The sequence below is a fragment of the Dipodomys spectabilis genome, unplaced genomic scaffold, assembly GCF_019054845.1.
Source record: "Dipodomys spectabilis isolate Male_0828 unplaced genomic scaffold, ASM1905484v1 ptg000026l, whole genome shotgun sequence".
NCBI classification, from domain to species: Eukaryota; Metazoa; Chordata; class Mammalia; order Rodentia; family Heteromyidae; genus Dipodomys; species Dipodomys spectabilis.
In genome coordinates, this window is record NW_024870703.1 from 8,023,744 (window position 1) to 8,042,219 (window position 18,476).

An 18,476-nucleotide genomic window follows, 5' to 3' on the forward strand; every position below is an offset into this window, starting at 1 on the left:
TCTGGTACCTTGATTGGTGGTGGTTAGACGACTGGACCTGGTTGGCTCTACTGTACCCTCTTATTCAGCATAAAAGTCTTGAGTTAGCTAAACTTCTTTTATGGCTGTGGGCCTCCCCAGCGAGGATAATCCAACAGAAGAGGGCAGATAAACCTATATGCTTGCTACTGACCTACCCTGGGAATTTTCACAGCATTGCTTAAGTTATATTCTTTGCGTTATAAATGAGTCTGTAGGCTAGACTGGGTGTAGTTCATCTTTTGGTGGTAAGTAGCAAGATTATATTGTAGAAATATATGTGGATGGAAGATAATGTGGCAATCTTTGAATCTGCCACATGAACAGATTGCATATGAGTGATGAAGGTTACCAGGGAGTCTGTGCTTGCTCCTCTGGCTTTGTTTCTAAGAAAAAAGGTGACTGGTTTGATAAAGATGAAGTTAGTTTATGTTACATGTATTGAATGTGAGATAATGTTGGCATATCCTACTGAAAATATTTGTCAGTACTAGGAGTAGCAGATTAGGTGATTCAGCAGAACCAGATGGAGATTTTTGAGTTGTCTCCATAATTATCATTATTAGTAGGGTTGAAGTCTGTCTAGAGGAGTGCAGAAAAGGGACAATAACAGAGAACCAAGACAGAGGCTTTTGAGCCACTTTGTAATGATGCAGTTGAAGGCACTTCAGATAAGGAGGATAGGAAGACCAGGAAAGGCCCAGTGCCTGGTATCACAGCTACTTTTAATCTACTTTAAAGATCTCATGGCTGTCACTATTGGCTTTTGACCAGTCTCTTATGAGTTCTCGGATGTTGCTTCCAGACCAAGTGGTTCTTGATCCCTTTGGAGACATTTCAAATCTGCTGAACAAAATGTTTTGCACAGAACATCTTCAACAGTGTGTGTGGCTTTCTTTTGTTTGGTCTTTATTTTTAAAAGAAAATCTGTTCTCTTGGACTTCTTTTGAAAGCTTTTCATAAGCTCTTAAATTATGAAAAACTTGTTTAGGCATACAACATTTAAAAAGTTTGCAAAAAGGCCTGGGTGTTCACAAAAATACCACAGTATTAGAGGCCAAGTGCTCCCCCCCCCCTTTAAACTACAGCTGTGTTAAGGAAGAAAGCACTTAGAGAGATTAATGGAGAAATAACTGAAAAGTTAAACATGAGCAACGTCGTTTAATTTGGTTTTTAATAGGATTATTCAAAATGTTTTCAAATATAAACTAACTTCACTATTAATCATCGAAGGATAGATAAAAATGGAAGTCACTGTTTATTTTTCTGGGAAATTTTTTTAGATCAATACTTGTATGCACCAAATACAAGCAGTATGTTGTGATACTTTTCTGTATTTTGATTTTTGTAGCAATTTCGAGTTGAGATTTGATGAAATATGAATACTTTCTTTTAAAAGTATAGCATTGGGCTGGGAAGGTGGCTCAGTGGTAGAGTACTTGCCTTGCATGCATGAGGCCCTGGGTTCGATTCCTCAGCACCACATAAACAGAAAAAGCTGGAAGTGGTGCTGTGGCTCACATGGTAGAACAGTGAGCTGAAGAGCTGAGGGACAGTGCCCAGGCCCACAGTTAAGGCCCCATGACCTACCAAAAAAAAAAAAAGTATTATAGGACTGGGAAATAACAGTAATCTGTGACTCAGATCCTTAATTCTATGTTTATCTATTTTGTTTATTGGCAGTGAGATTTTGCTAACATTAATCTCCTTAGCCTCTGATCTGTTCATCTCTAAAGAAGGAAAATAACATTTACCCTACTGTCAGATTGCTCTAGCAGCATTATCTAGGCAGGCATATTGGTAGGCACTTGTAATTAGCAGTTCGTAGACTGAGGCTGAAGGCCAGCCTGGGATTTATAACCAGACCTGTCTCAAAAAAAACAGCCTGGTTGAAAATGTAGTAGAGTGTCAGCTATGAGCAAGCAAGCTGAGTGTGAGGCCCTGAGTTCAAACTCCAGTACTGAAAAACAAAAGTAAAAAATAAATAAAACCATCATTATCTGCCTGTGTATCATTGTCTACCTAAGCATTCAATTGTGTGGTTAAGTACATTAAAGTTTCTGATTAATTTTGTAATTACTTGTTTACTGTCTGTGGCTTTACTATTTAAATTTGGCCTTTCAGTTTAAATGAACAGAATTCTAAATTAATGTTAAGTTGTGGACTTTAACTTTATTTGTCTGATCATAAGTTAGAAAACAAACTAATTGACTATAATTCTAAATCCAGAAGGAGAATTTGTAAGTACTTGCTAATATCTTCCTCTTTACATTTTTTTACTTGTGCTGCTCATAAGTATGGCTTATTCTGAAACTAGGATTTTAGATCCCAGGTCCAAAGTCCAGAAGTCCCAAGTTAGGTCCAGCTATTTGTCCCCATATGCCAAATGAAGATACATGGTGAAGTACAGAGGAAAGAGATTTATTACGTGGCAGCCATAGAAAAACAGCACTTCAGTATATCTTTGGCTATTTTCTAGAGTATAGACATTGGCTTTAGGTTAAATAGGAAGAATTGGGGCAGGAGGTGAGGAAGGTCTGCATAGTTAAAACAGTCCATGTCATAGGTGTGGGTGGCTTGGTTGACCATATTTCAGTCTTCGCCTTTGGAAGAATTTTGAAATCGTTATCACTTTCTTACTGGAATAGAGCTGGTTAAAGGTGGTCTCCTTAGTTTTTGGCTACTTAAGGTGATAAAAAGAAGGCATTGCCTGTTTGAGGGGCAGTTTGCCTTCCATACAAGATGCTTATCAGTAAATCTGTTCTTTCTAGGAGCCCAAGCTATTGCAAAGTTGACTGCAGCAGAGAATAGCTCAGATCAAAGGCCTAGACACACAAAACTGGGAGACTTAGTTAACAGGATCAGGCAAAAGTATTTTTTAAGTTGCCTTTTACAATTTTATAAGTATTTTTACATCATTACATTTATAAGTATTTTTATATTACTGTTATAAAAGAAAGCTGTGACATTTAGCAGTTTTTGTAATAAAATAATAGTGCGAACTCATGGATATCAACCATTATGTTAGGCAGAGTGATTTAAAATGCCTTTAAACTTACACCAGTTAATATTATCCACCATGATTCAAATCCAACAAAGAAAAATTCTTTAACAACTGAATATAATAGTAAAAAATACTTTCTGCGAGGCGCTGGTGGCTCATGCCTGTAATCCTAGTTACTCAGGAGGCTGAGATCTGAGGATTGCAGTTCAAAGCCAGGCTGGCAGGAAAGTCTGTGAGACTCTTATCTCCAATTAGCCACCAGAAAAAACCAGAAGTGGGGCTTTGGCTCAATTGGTAGAACACTTACCTTGAGCTGAAGAGCTCAGGGACAGCACCCAGGCCCAGACTTTGAGCCCATGATTGACCCTCCCCCCCCAAAAAAAAATCTTCTACCTTTCTTGAGAATGAAAAAAAAAATATGTATCTAAATAAAATGTAAAAATAAACCTAATATATGAGATTGGAGGGAAATTTTTATTTCATTTGACAAATATGCTTAAAGAAGATACTTAATTCTCACTGAATGGCCTTTGAATTTTATTTGAAATATTAAGCATTAAATGAAGAATAAGTTATAAGGCATTCTGGCTCACATTCTTATAAAGGAAAATACATATTTTTTCTTTAGTTGATTAAAAGGCTTGGGGGGGGGAAGTAGACTATCTTAAGGTTTTGTTTGTTTTTTTTGTTTGTTTGTTTGTTTTCTGGTGCTAAGGCTTGAACTCTGTGCCTGGGTTTTGTCCCTGAGTTCCTTATACTCAAGGCTAATATTTTACCAGTTGAACCATAGCTCTACTTTTTCTATGATTAATTAAGAGTTTCATAGATGTGGAACCACAGAAGCCTCTTGAGTAGCTAGGATTTTAGGTGTGAGCCACTGGTGCCCAGCTTAAGTTTTTTTTTTTTTTTTAAATTCATTGTGTCTTCAGTTTATGATTTACTAGTGACCCTTGAAGTCTTATTTTTAAGGTTACTCTTATGGTTAAGTCAGAAAATGCCTTCTTTCTAGAAATTTGAACATCAGTTTCAACATCTTCATAATCATACATTGTCATTTAGATACAAGAACAAGAGGACCTTTTTCTCAGTGAATAACCCCATAAAGTCTTATTTTTTTCTCTTTGATCTCAGGGAAATTATATTAAATATTAAGAGAAAAAAACATTCTTCCAACCAGTATTAATCCACCATATCTTGTTCTTCTTTCTACGGCCCTCTGGTTGGTAATTCCATTTAGATTTGATCATTGTTATTGCCTGTGCCTGCAGCTAAGGCTTCCAAATAGCCCCTGATATTTCAGCCTGCAATCAATCTCAACAAGATGTGATAGCTGGTGAGGGAGGTTAAGATGGGTTCAGTTGATAAGGTCGATTTCTCACTGGCTCTCATTTTGGGCAAATCATTTTTTTCAGGTTTAATGTTGCAGCATGCTTTAGGATTATGTCTCTTTTTTCAAATGTGCTTTGTACATACACAGCCTTCCTGCACACATCTGTTTGTATTTAGTTTAATTGAAATAATAAACACAAACCTTGGAATAATAAACATAGTACTTGACCAAAGAATGAATGGAGTAGAGAATTTAGTTATAAAATAATTGGAGATGTAAATTTTTTTTTCTTAAGTCAGGGAAGATACTGAAAGAGTTTGAGGAAATGAAGATAACATTTCTTACTAAACAATGCACACATAACATAGTCAATCAGAACTCAACACACAATCACTGTGTTACCCCCTGGGTAGATGGATAAAACCATTGGAAAGCTACTTTGTAGTCAGGGAATCAAATTTATTGGCACGAAATAGTCTAATGACCAATTAGTGGGGTATACCACATATGTAATTTGATTTTGCTCTATGGGTTTTATGCTTATCTTCAAATACTTATCCTTTGTGAGTGAGATAGCTCTTTGGATAGAAGTTAGACTAATCTGTTTATGGAAAAATAATTTGCTCCAGTGGTGCTCAAGACAACACAAAGCCTGAACACCCTGTTCTATCCTGCTTGTTCATTTCTGTCAATTTTAGTAGGGGTTCAGGCTATACCACGTAAGCATAGCAAAGCAATAAGAAAAAACTGCCTGTATCTTTCCTTTGGACTTTTTTTTTTCAGTTTCTGGCCCCTTCTTGATTGTGATGAAAAAGAAAACGAGTGATTTGATTAATTTTTTAACTCCTCTGCATAGAGAAAAGAACATAGGTTATGAAATCAAGCAAGTTGCACCTGCCAAGCTTATAAACACATAATAAGACCATTTAATCTCCCTGGCACACTGTATTCTCTTTCTATAAAAGAAGATAGACTGGCTGTAAACTTCATTCAGCTCTGAGCACTCTACTTATTGTACAATGCTAGTTTCTAATTTCTGAGTGAAAAAATCTGGGGATTTTGTTTATTAAAGATTGTGGGAACCTAGTGCCTACTCAGGCCTGTAATCCTAGCTACTCAACATGCTGAGATCTGAGGGTCACGGTTCAAAGCCAGCCTGTGTAAGAAAGACTGTAAGATTCCTATCTCCATTAATCACCAGAAAACTGGAAGTGGTGCTATGGCTCAAAATGGTAGAGTGTTAGCATTGTGCACAAAAGCTCAGAGAAAGTGCCCAGGCTGTTGAGTTCAAGACCCATGACCGATAACAACAACAAAAAAGATTGTGGGAAGTTGAATATATTTTAGTAAGCTTCTTTTAGAACTGGTAGACTGATCTGACAGGAATATTTTGTAGATAAATAATAATGAATCTTGAAGTCTTAGTAAGAAACTTAAAATTTTGTGATATACTCAGAGGCTAAAGACACTGGGTATTTTGTATTAGCTTGGCAAGATAGTCAAGTAAAACAGAAGTGCCTTCAGCCAGAGGACATCTGCTCTTTTAGTGGAGAGCATTCACTAATATTAGCAAGATATTGGAATTCCCCGAGTCTGTGGTGGATGACTGCATAGATTTGGCACGAAGAACCAGGAACTGCTTCTTCATTCTGGAACCTTTCCCTTTTCCTTACTGACCCCTGGACTGTGTGATGAGGAACCAAAACAAACAGCTAGAGTTTGCTGCATTGTTCTTGTGAGCCTTGCATAGTTCCATTTTTACCTCTCAGTCCTTTCATTATCATAAACACCAGCAACATTGGAGTTTTGAAATCACTTCCTTATAAAGTAATCTTTCCTTACTGGGCAGGAGACAGAAAGTTCATTGAAGAGCCAAAACTCTAGATTAGGTTTCTGTGTTGAATAGGCACAGTGACTTCACCATTGAGCAGTCCCTCATTTTTACACCTGCCTTTTCGCTTTTGTGCTCACTTGAGGGTACAGCTAATTAGTGTAGCCTCTAGCACTAACACTGATTGATTCTTTAATCAATGATTTAACAAATGATTTTTTAACAAATGATTTTTGTGTGTGTGTGTGTGCTGATCCTGGGCTAGAACTCTGGGCCTGTGTCCCTTTGCTCAAGCCTACCTAGCTCACTACCACTTGAGACACAATGCTACTTCCAGCCTTTTCTGAGTAGTTTATTAGAGATAAGAGCCTCACTGTATTTCCTGCCTGGGCTGAGATCCTCAGATCTCAGCCTCCTGATTAGCTGGGATTATAAGCATGAGCCATCAGTGCCTGGCTAACAAATGATTTTTTGAGTCCAGATGTTGTGCTGTACAAGCTGTCTTTGACCACAGGGGATAAGACATGATGGACCACAGATACCACAAACACACAGACAATGACTAGAGCCTAAGCATAGAGATAAAGCCTTTTGTGAATCTGCAGTGTTGGAAGAGCATTTTCATAGAAACAAACTTAAGGCACTTACATATTTTAGAATCATTGCCTTGTCTAATTGTACCTGTAGGTCAGGAAATAGTCTCTGACTTTTTTTCAGGGGGTGTTGAGATTTAACTCAGAGCTTCATACTTGCTAGCTATTGTGATATTCAGAATTGTTGTTTGTTTTGTTTTGTTTTTGCAAATAAGGCACATTGAACTCAGGATGTATTTTCCACTCAAGGCTTCCACTTTACCAGTTGAGCCACACCTCCAGTTTAGCTTTTTAGCTGGTTAATTAAAGATAGAGTCATGGACTTTTCTTTTTTGAACAGAGATTGTTAGATCTCAGCCTCCTGAATAGCTGGGATTACGGATTGAGCTACTGTTACCAAGCCCAACTTCACATTTAAATTTTGAGGATTAGATAAGTAGAAAATTTATTTGGTAGGTATTGAAGAGTAAGACAGAGATACATTTATTGAGCTGTCAACCCTAGATGGTAGTGAGAAGAATAATTAATGCCATTAATGAAGGTAGAAAGAATGAAAGGAAGGATAAAAGGAAGGAAGGAAGAAAACAGGAAGGAAACAAGTGGGGAGGAAAGAAAGAAAGAAAGGGAGTGCTTGGTGAGAGGTGTAGGTAGGACATGTACAGACAATACTATTTGAGGTGATGTTGGGGATGGTGTCTACTGGGATAATAGACAGCTGGAAATATATCAGATGAAGAGAAGAATCAAAGTTGGAGATGAGGAACCTGGGACTCCCTCAACTCCTTAATACTGAAAGCACAGCATTCTGGGAAATCCCACAGTCTCTGGGAAACAGGGACAGTTACTTTGGCTGGAGGCATGCATTTGAAAGCCAAACAGGAAATAGTTGAAGCAGTGTGCCTGGAGAGGATCTCTTAAAGAGCCTTAAGAGAGATAGGAACAAGTTATAATCTTAGGACGAAATGTGTTCAGCCAAGTAATATTGTCTATGAACCTATACTGTGCTGGGTTTTTAAGCCTATACTTGGTTTTGTTCTTGGGGGAAAAGTTGCCTTTTGGGGCATTATTTAGGCAAAAGATCTGATTTTGATAGTCTACTTGGAGACTCCTATGGAAAAGACCTTCATGCAAATGCTTGGGATGTAGAGATTTGCTGACTGATTCAGAAAAAAAAGGAGCTGAGTTATCTGCTGGCTGTAATGATGGCACTTATTGTCACTGAAAAGCACTTGTACTTTCTTTTCTTTATCAATCTGGTTTTTTGAATGACACACCCAATCAAGTTGGTCAGTTACAGATTATTTATTCAACTGTTTCTTAAGCTTTGTGTTGGGTACCAGAACCTGTTTCTGGTACTGTGAATAGAAAAATGGTCAGGACAGAATATCCCTTATTTCGTGGAATTTTTATTTTAAGGAGCATATAAAAAGTCATTAGCTATCAGATAGCAGTATGTACTCTGGTGTGCTAAAGTTTGATGATAAGGAAAAGTCTTTCCTCTTAGATCAAAGTGTTATTTAAGCAAAGATCTGAATGATGAGAAGCGACAGCTGTTAGGTTTTTAAAAAGAGGTAACCGAGTAAGAACAGCACCAGCACGCACGTGGTATTCAGGTAAGGGGTAGGTTTATTCAGTAGACCTGCTGGGACCAGGCAAGGTTGGCACTCCACGTGGCTGAGAAAGGCCTGGGAATGAGAGAGAGCTGGGAAAGAGAGGAAAGAGCTAGAAAAGAGCAGAGAGAGGGGTGAGAACAGTAGCACTCACGTGGTATTCAGGTATTCAGAAGACCTGCTGGGACCAGGCAAGGTTGGCACTCCACGTGGCTGGGAAAGAGAGAGGAAAGAGCTAGAGCAGAGAGAGAGCAGAGAGAGCTAGAAAAGAAGAGCAAGAGAGCGTCTGGGCCTGGGCTAGGCCTTATGTACGGTATGGGCGGGGAAAGGTGTGGCAACATCAAATTCAGATGTGACCTCAGCGGATGCAGATGTGACCTCTTCCAGGTGTCCCAGTTGCCTAGGTAACGCAGGTACTGGGTGGAGACTTTGCTGCGAGGAGGGTGGAGTCTGCTAGCAATCCAGGAGGGGACCTTACAACAGCTTTTTGGGGATGAGCTTTCCAAATAATATGACTAGCTAATGCAAAAGTCTTGAATATTTAAGAATAGAATGGAAATAAAGGAGGAGGCTACAGTATTTGATAAGAAATGTACTCATTATCTTGCCCATGTAATTGTAACCCCTCTGTACAGTATTTTCACAATAAAAAATAAATAAAAATTTAAAAAAAAGAATAGAATGGAGTATGATCAAGTTGAATGAGGTTAAATAAAGTAGGCCCAAATATGTATAGTTTTGTGTTTATAAGGAATTTCGGTCTTTCTTGCTCTAAACCCCAAAGAGATGGGTACTGTACAGAGGTTAGTAGTAAACCTGATCCAGAGTCTCCCTGTCTCTATGTATCCATGATGTTTCCTTAGCTGCAGCTCAGGCAGCTCTGGCAGTAGCCCTGTTTTAGTCTTTTAGTGTGGGAGAGGAAGCCACTGAAATCCCCTGTTTGTAGGGAGAAAGGTTAGTAACTTAACTCCACTGGAACCTAACTCTATAGCCATTATTGATGGATGTTCTGTTTCTGGCCCAAATTCTTTTGTCTGGCTGGTGGTTAGGGTCTTGGCTCAGAAAAGATACAGACCTAGCAAGCAAGGGAATCTTGAAATAGGATCCAATGGCAAAGTGCAAATTGGAGACTAGACAATTAAATGGTTCTTCAGAAAAGCTTCTTTGGTCCTGGTGAATTCCAGGGCAGAACAAGGAGGTCTAGAACTTCTTGTAGGAGAGATGGTAGGAATGCCTTGAACATTACCCAGAGCTCCTTCCTGAGATTTCTGGATCTTGAGCGGTGATCAGAGAAGGCCCTTTTTTTTTGGTGGTGGGGGTGGGGGTGGGGGGGGGGGCATTTGCCAGCCTTGACCTTGTAGAACATTCTTCTGGCTTCATTCTGAAATTCCCCAACTTAACAAGGAGCTATGGTTCCTTAGTGTGCATACTCAAGGGAATAAATAGGCCTGGCTTAATGTTTGTAGTTAAAATAGCCAAGAATCTAAATCAGGGATCTTGGCCTAAGATATTTCTCCCAATCATATTATCTATCATTACCTCAACCCCATTTAAGCTGTCTACCATTTTATATGCACAACCTTCAAAGCTTACCCCAAATTCATTTTTCTCCTTCTACTATACTGTACTAACTCTTGTTTACCTTATTTCTAGTAGTTGCTTACATAATGGGAAACTTAGAGAAAGTAAAAGTTCTTGTGAAATGCACTATTTCAAAAACATTTTATCAATTTGAATGAGAAGGGTTATGTCTAGAGACCAAAAGTTGAGGCTTTGGAGTGTTTGTGATATGTGTATGTGTGTATATGTATGTTGTATGTTACTTATGGAAACTAGCAAAGAGAATAGAAGGTCTGTGTAGAAATTTGGACAAGTTATGTTTATATGAGTGACCTATCAAGGTAGGAGAATTTGATCAAGATGGAAGAGGAGTTAGGTGAAGGTTGGTTAATAATCATGAGCATTGTCAATTCATATACAAAAGGGTGATGCATGGCGACATACATGCTCCCGTCTAAGACCTACTTTTCCTTCAAGTCCTTTTTGTGCTAAGCCAAGCAGACCCGAGAGGCTCAGCAGCTATGCTGAACTGCTATACTAGTATATTAGTGCACTTGACAAAAACAAAGGAAGTAGGAAAGTGCCTCATCTCCTACAATTCCTTTTTCTCTTACTTTTTTTTCTCATAGTAAATTCTTACAGGAGATGGCAGTATTATTTATAAGCCAGATGGTCCTGAAGTGGGGAAAAATAAAAGTAAATGAAATTCATATGGAACATTAGATTCAGTAGTGATCTATTTCTTTACTTCTGTAACTCTCAATCTTTCTTGGATGAAAATAACTTTTCCTCTAATTCTGTTTTTATTTTTTTGCCATCTCATTAAGTGAACTCACATACACTTTTTAAAAAAAAAATACAGTGGTTCAAAAGGAAGAAAAAAAATAGTAAGCTTATATGTAACTATGTCTCTAGCACTTAAATAATTTGAGAAATTTGTATTTCAATTTTTGATGGGAAACTATTAGGACTACATAATCACACACACACATACACATACACACACACTACACATTACATACATTTTAAAGTAGAGAAAATAACAAATGAATCTCCTATATTTACCACCTAGATTCAGTATGTATCCAAGTATTGCCACATTTGCTTCATCTGTCCCTATAAAGTATGTCTAGATTTGTGATGATTACTTCTACTTCTCTAAAAACATGGACTTTTTCTTTCATGTCTTAAGTGCCATTGGTGTATCCTATAAATAAGTCTCTGGTGTCATCTCATGTCTAGAGCATGTATAAATTTCCGCTATTATTTGGCAATATTTATTTTTCATTTGACTTATTTGAATTAGGATCTAAACAAGGTTCACGCATTGGGTGGCTTTTTAATGTCATTGAATTGCTAATGGTTCAGACTTTTGACAGTTGTTTTGGTGGCTGAAGGAGTGGGTAGTAAAAAGAAAGGATGAGGTCTTGGGCTTTAATTCATGCTAAAAGGAAACCTTTAAAACCACAGAGCATAGGTCCAGAGGCTTGGCTCAGAGGTAAGAGAGCCTGCCTCACTAGTGTGAGGCCCTTAGTTCAAACCCTTAGAACCACCAAAAGAAAAAAAGTTGAGAAAAGCTAATGTAAAAAAATAGGTTGGGTAAAAAAATAGGTTGGCAGTGTGGCTGAGTGGTAGAGTGCTTGCATTCATGAAGCCCAGGATTTGATTCCTCAATACCACATAAACAGAAAAAGCTGGTGGCTCAAATGGTAGAGTGATAGCCTTGAGCAAAGCTCAAGAACAGTGCCTAGGCCCTGAGTTGGAGCCCAGGACTGACAATAAAATAAATACATAAGTAAATAAATAAATAAATAAGATAAAACCATAGAACCTGTTTTTTGGTTTTGGTTTTTGGTTTGGTTTGGTTTGGTTGGTCATGGAGCTTGAACTTTGGGCCTGGGTGCTGTCCCTCAGCTCTTTAGCTCAAAGCTAGTGCTTTACCACTTGAACGACAGTGCCACTTCCAGTTTTCTGGTGGTTTATTGGAGATAAGAATCTCATGGACTTTTCCTGCCTCAGATCTGGAGCCACCAGCGCCCAGCAGCACCTGTGGTGCTACATATACCTAAATTTGAATTGCTATTTGGAATTAAACTGATAACTATTTTGTAGCAGAGTAAAATTTTTTTTTTTTTTTTGCTAGTGTGTCTTGAACTCTGGACTTGGGCACTATCCTTCAGCTCTTCTGCTCAAGGCTAGTGCTCTACCACTTGAGCTAGAGTGCCACTTCTGGTTTTTCTAGTGGTTTATTGGAGATAAGAGTCTCATGGACTTTTCTGTCCGGCATGGCTTTGAACTGTGATCCTCAGATCTCAGCCTCCTGAGTAGCTAGGATTATAGGCGTGAGCCACTGGCACCCTGCCAGGGTAGAATTTTTTTTTTAACTCTCAAAATTTTTAAACTCTCAAAATTCAGAATTCTCAGCACAAATTGGAAATCAATTATCTTTAAGCTTTCTTCAATTAGAAAAAAAGAATACTTTTTCCTTTGAACCATATCTGTTTATTTTTACATTAATTTCATTTAAGTCTAGGCATTATCCTCTTTAAGATAAATTTATCTACCTCCCATTAAATAACCTCTTTCTCCAGATGTTACATAATATGATAGAAGTTTAAAAATATTAAAAAAATTAAATGTTCTTAAGCACATTAGGATAATAGTGTAGTAGAGCAAAAGCCTGCTTGTGTAGTTAGTGTTAATATAACTTGAAAATATTGTTACCTCTTCCAAGATAACTTGTATTCTTAATATCCATAAACCCTGGCTCAAAATTTTGGTCACATTTTGAGAGAGATGAAAGTAATTACTAAAATATAATTTAATGCTGTATAATCTTTGTAAATATAGAACATAAACTATAATAATTATACATTTTTACTTTTTTGTTGAAAATCTTTGTATGTGTGTATGCCTGTTGATATCAGGATTTGAACTCAGGGTATTCTGCTCTTGCTTGACTTTCTTGCTCTTGGCTGGCACTCTACCACTTGAGCTACACCTCTAACTTAGTTTTGCTAGTTAATCAGAGAGGGAATCTCACAGATTTTTTTTTTTTTTGGCCTGGATTGGCTTCAAACCTCAGTCCTTCAGGTTTCATCCTCCTAAGTACCTCACTGGCACCAGCCAACTATTTTCTGACAGTGTCAGTTGTACATTAGTAGTTTGTACTTTTTCCTTTGGGTACCTGATAATTTCAGATGTTTGCTTATGTCTACCTTTTAGGTGCCCTAATGTGAGTCTGCAAAAGCTACCTGAACAATGGTTATGGAGTGTTTTGGAGGAAATTAAAAACAGTGATCCTTCATCCAAACTTTGTGCTACGAGGCGCAGTGCTGGGATTCCTTTCTACATACAGGTGGTACTTTATAAGGCTATAGCTGTTTTGTTTATTTGTCCTTCAGTAGTATATTCTAACCCCCTTAACATGTGAATGAGCATAATGTGAAAGGGACATTAATGTCTTATGAGTTTGTTTGAATGTGTGGACAAGATGTTCTTTGGCAGATCTGTTCTTGGAAGAAACCCTGTAAGAGGTCAATCTTGTAATATAAGCAGATATTGGTATAGATTTCTGTCTGTATTAAATAAGCAGACATCATTGTGACTCATTCATTTCATTGTAGGAAGTATGCAGGTTGCCTTTTTTTCCCCTACTAAATTACAACAAATAACCTTTCTGTCATTTGAAGATCTTAGGACTCTATAGGCAACCAGGGTTAACAGTTTCTTAAAATAAATCTTTTTCGTTGTTGTTGTTGGTGCTGGTGGTCATGGGGCTTGAACTCAGAGGGTCTGGGTGCTGTCCCTGAGCTCTTCAGCTCAAGGCTAGCACTCTACCACCTGAGCCACAGTGCCACATCCAATTTTCAGGTCATTAATTGGAGATACGGCAGCCTGGGCTGTCTTTGTTTTTTTTTTTTGTTTTTTTTTTTTTTTGGTCGGCCGTGGGGCTTGAACTCTGGGCCTGGGCGCTGTCCTTCAGCTCTTCAGCTCAAGGCGAGCGCTCTACCACTTGAGCTACAGCGCCACTTCCGGTTTTCTGGTGGTTTATTGGAGATAGGAGTCTCACGGTCTCTCCTGCCCAGGCTGGCTTTGAACCGCGATCCTCAGATCTCAGCCTCCTGAGTAGCTAGGATTACAGGCGTGAGCCACCAGCGCCCGGCTCTGGGCTGTCTTTGAACTGTGAGCATCAGATCTCAGTCTCCTGAGTAGCTAGGATTACAGGCATAAGGCACCAGTGAACAGCTCATAAAATGAATATTAATAGTAGCCAACATTTATTAGTGATTATTTCACATGTATTTTCTCATTTAATCCTTGGTGAAGCTGTGAGATAGGTACTGTTATCATCCATTACACATTCTAGATGAAGAAACTAGGGTTTGTACAAGTTGACCTGTCAAAGGCCACAAAGTCGTAAGAACTGAGCCAACCAGAGTCTTGAGCTTAGAACTGTAAACACCCAAGCCCCTCTTCATGGGAGGATTTGTGTGTCTTAAGTGCAACTTCTTAACAGAAGACATGCTAGACATACTGTTTGCTCTTGTTTTTTATATTCATACCTGAAAGATAATTCAGTGTCAACACATCTAGGTAGTGCTGTTAATTGGTAAACAGTTTCTTTCCACCAAGTAAGTAAGACTATTATTTTCATGATCTTCAAGAATAAAAACCAGTTTCACCCATTACTAAATTAGACCCCATCCTATTCTATAAGTGTAATAAAAGCAAAGAAGATAAATGAAATTAATGCCCATATATTTTTTTTCTCTCCCACTCCTTTATTTATTTATTTATTTATTTATTGTTTACCAGTTCTGAGGCTTGGACTCAGGGTCTAGGTGCTTTCTCTTAGTTTTTGCTTAAGGCTAGTAGTGCTCTACCACTTGAGCCACAGCTCTATTTGTGGCTTTTTATTTTTATTTTTTGTAGTTTATTTGAAGATAAGATTCTCATGGACTTTCTTGCTTGGACTGGCTTCAAACCACAATTCTCAGATCTCAGCCTCTTGAATCACTAGAATTATAGTTATGAGCTACGGGCACCTAGCTGATTTCTTTTTTTTTTTTTTTTCTCTTTTGGTCATGGGGATTGAACCCAGGATGTTGCAATTGCTAGGCAAGCATTTTGCCACTGAGCTACATCCTAGCCCCCACCTGATTTCTGTCTCATAATTCCCAGAGTTCCTTCATGATTTTGATAATAATTGGACAACAATTGCATAGGTTGTTGACAGGTCAATGGGTTAGTTCTACTGGATGAATTTGATGACCTTTAGAAATTAACTCCTTCCTGATCTGACCCAGCCTGGCTCAGCGTAGTTCAGTCTCTTGTAATTCTTTCTGTCCTGGTGTGTTTATGTTCATTTTTCTGTCAAAGGACAAATGTTAAGGTAACCACAAGGTCCTGTTGCATGTTTGTGCTGTGTCCTTATTATATCAGCTAGAGTTGAGTATTGTTCAGAATAATAGAACAGTCAGCAGGAGTACTTTCTTACCTTAAGTCTTGTTGGGCAAAAGTGCCATAATTTTGCTTGGTTCTTTGGTAATAAAAAAAAGAAGCTGTGCTTCTCAGAAGACACTTCAGTAATGAATGTAGCTTTCTTACTTATTTTGGTTGAGTAAACTCTAGATTATTAGACATATCTTCTCAAACAATCCCATTTCTCTTAGCATGACTTAACAGTATGGTTGTATTTTTTGTTTTGGTGGAAACCTTTGATTAATGTTAGCTGTGGGGAAAAAGCTATCTGCTTAGTTTATGAACTTTCTGTGTAAACAAAATTTGTTAAGTATTCAGAGAAATTATATATACATAACATAAATTATGTATATTTATATATAATCCTATATTATGTATGCATATATATATATATGTATATATTTGGTACAGAAGACACTGAATAACCCAAAACTTTCTCTTGGGGAAACCAGTAGCTATATACTACAAAAAGTAGATGTAGAGGGAATCTCAGAATGTGACTAGTGATTTTTTTTGTTCTTTAACAGCTTTGTTGATAAATTCACTTAGGATACTCTTCATGTATTTAAAGTGTATATAAGTCATTGATTAGTGTATTCACAGAGCTGTGCAACCATTAGCACAATTTAATTTTAGAACATCATGCAGCCCTCCTCAACTTTATTAACACTCACTCCTATTCCACTCTGCTTCTGCTGTTTCCAGCCCTAGGCAACCACTAATCTACCTTTGTCTCTAGATGGTTTGTCTCTTCTGGACATTTCATGTAAATGGAACCATGTAGTATGTGATCTTTGGTGTCTGGCTTCCTTCACTTAGTATTAATGTCTCACGTATCAGTATGTCATTCTTCTTTGTTGCTTCAAGTGGGATAATAGCCATTTTTATGTGTGTTTTAAAAAAAATATTGCAAAGTGTTAGCCACAGTAAATATACAGCTCATTGATAATTCAAATATAAAAATCCCTTTGGAATTTCCAGTGTTCCTTTTTTCCGCATCGAGTTTTAAATACCCTGATATGATTGGTCTTTCAGGAGTAAACTCTTCTGAGATGAATAGCTGGTCAATCTCTAGGGAACTTCAAAAATATTACAGAAAATTTCATTCATAGGGTTTTTATTATTGTTCAAGAGAAATTTTTATTGGTGTGTGTTATTGAAATTGGGAATTGTTTATTGATCTGGAACTTGCCACAAGATTTCATTGTTGCCTTGTTTTTTAAAATAGGCATTATTAGCATCTGAACCAAAGAAAGGCAAGATGGATTTGTTAAAAATAACAATGAAAGAGTTACTCTCTTTGGCTGGGCCTACAGAAGACTCTTGGAGCACAGTCCCCCAGGTAATAATGGAAATATAGCTTTCCTGATAGGAAGGCAATGGTTTTTAAATTTGGGCTGTAAGTTGGTTAAAAAGAAGCATCTGCTGAAGAGACAGAGCTCTTGAAGGTAGGCTAATGTTTGAAGTTTTATATGAAAAAAAAATTATAAGATGTTTTGATCTTTCCTGATCACAAAATGAACTATTACTTTGGTTGACATATGTTGATAAAAATTATTAGTTTTAAAACTAATGCAAATATACAACTGATACAGCATATTGTAATAGTATTTATATTGCATCTAAAAATTTTGAAAATGAATATGCAGTCTAACTTTAAAACTTTGAGTTGATAGACTTATAATTCAGCAATTGAATCTTTTCCTAAAATATAATACCTTACTGTTGGTGCATTCACAGTTATGTTTAATCACCTTTACTCACTACTTATATATGAAATTGGGTTAAACATGCCTCCTGGGTTGACTCTACTACTAAGTTGTAAATAATACTTCTTGTACCTTGTAGTCTTGACATTCTCAGTGTTTCCCAATGGTTGGTGGTCCATGCTTAGTCAGACAGACAGTTGTAGTTTACAATTAAGCATAATACCTTACTGTGGTTTTATTCCAGAGCCTGTGATAGGTGTTAAAGATGAGCCCAGGGACAAAATATAACCAGACTAGAATGAAAAATTATGTTTATTAATATGTGTATATAGTGGTCAATGAGAATGAGATTTCTGCATTATCTCTAAGCAGTTGTACAAAAGGTTTCAATTCAATATGTCATTTTATGAGTACGATGCATCTTGATCAATGTCATCCTTTCCATCACTAATTTAAATTTAGACATTTAGTCTTTTTTTTTTTTGTCAGTCGTGGGGCCTGAACTCAGGGCCTGGGTGCTGTCCCTCAGCTCTTCAGCTCAAGGCTAGCGTTCTACCACTTGAGCCACAGTGCCACTTCTGGCCTTTTCTGCTTATGTGGTGCTAAGGAATCAAACCCAGGACCTCATGCACGCAAGGCAAGCACTCTACCACTGAACCACCTTCCCAGCCCCCTAAACATTTAGTCTTTGACCAATTTTCCTACTATCTTCTTATAGTTTATCTGTTTTGATTTTTTGGTCAGTCATGGGGCTTGAACTTGGGTCCTTGGCACTGTCTCTGAGCTCTTTATGCTCAAGGCTAGTGCATACCATTTTGAGCCACAGCACCACTTCTGGTTTTCTAGAGGTTAATTGGAGATAAGAGTCTCACTTTCTTGCCCAGGCTAGCTTTGAACCTCAGTCCTCAGACCTCAGCTCCTTGAGTAGCTAGGATAAAAGGTGTGAGATACCAGCACCTGGCTATTTGTTATTCTTATTGTGTATCTTTGATATATGTCATTGTGCAAAAAAAAAGTACAGTAACAAGCAACTTTGAAATTAATTCAAATTTTAGGAACGTTATAGATAGAGTTACATACATAGTCAGTTTGTTGCCATCTTATTCCCTTTCCTTCTCAGGGTCACAAACTCAAACTAGTATTTATTATTTTTCTACATTTTTGCCATCTTTTACATGATCCACATACTATTTTTTAAGATTAGTAAGCTCCAGTTCATTTTCATTTCTGAACAGTTTTAAAAATGTGTGCATTTAGCTAAATTCTAGTGGTTTAATCATGTAAACCTAGATATTCAGGAGGGTGATATAAGAATTTTGATTTAAAGCTTGCCCAAG

At 37.5% G+C, this 18,476-nt stretch overlaps 1 protein-coding gene across 2 annotated transcripts in view; it reads left to right on the forward strand.

Moving 5' to 3' along the window:
• Window positions 1-18,476, forward strand: part of Thada (THADA armadillo repeat containing) — a 309,811-nt gene that overhangs the window by 59,273 nt on the left and 232,062 nt on the right. For both annotated transcript variants that reach the window (XM_042675483.1, XM_042675482.1), the window contains 2 exons: window positions 13,172-13,304; window positions 16,659-16,772. In XM_042675483.1, the coding sequence (XP_042531417.1) occupies window positions 13,172-13,304; window positions 16,659-16,772 (247 nt within the window). The remainder of the gene's footprint in view (window positions 1-13,171; window positions 13,305-16,658; window positions 16,773-18,476) is intronic.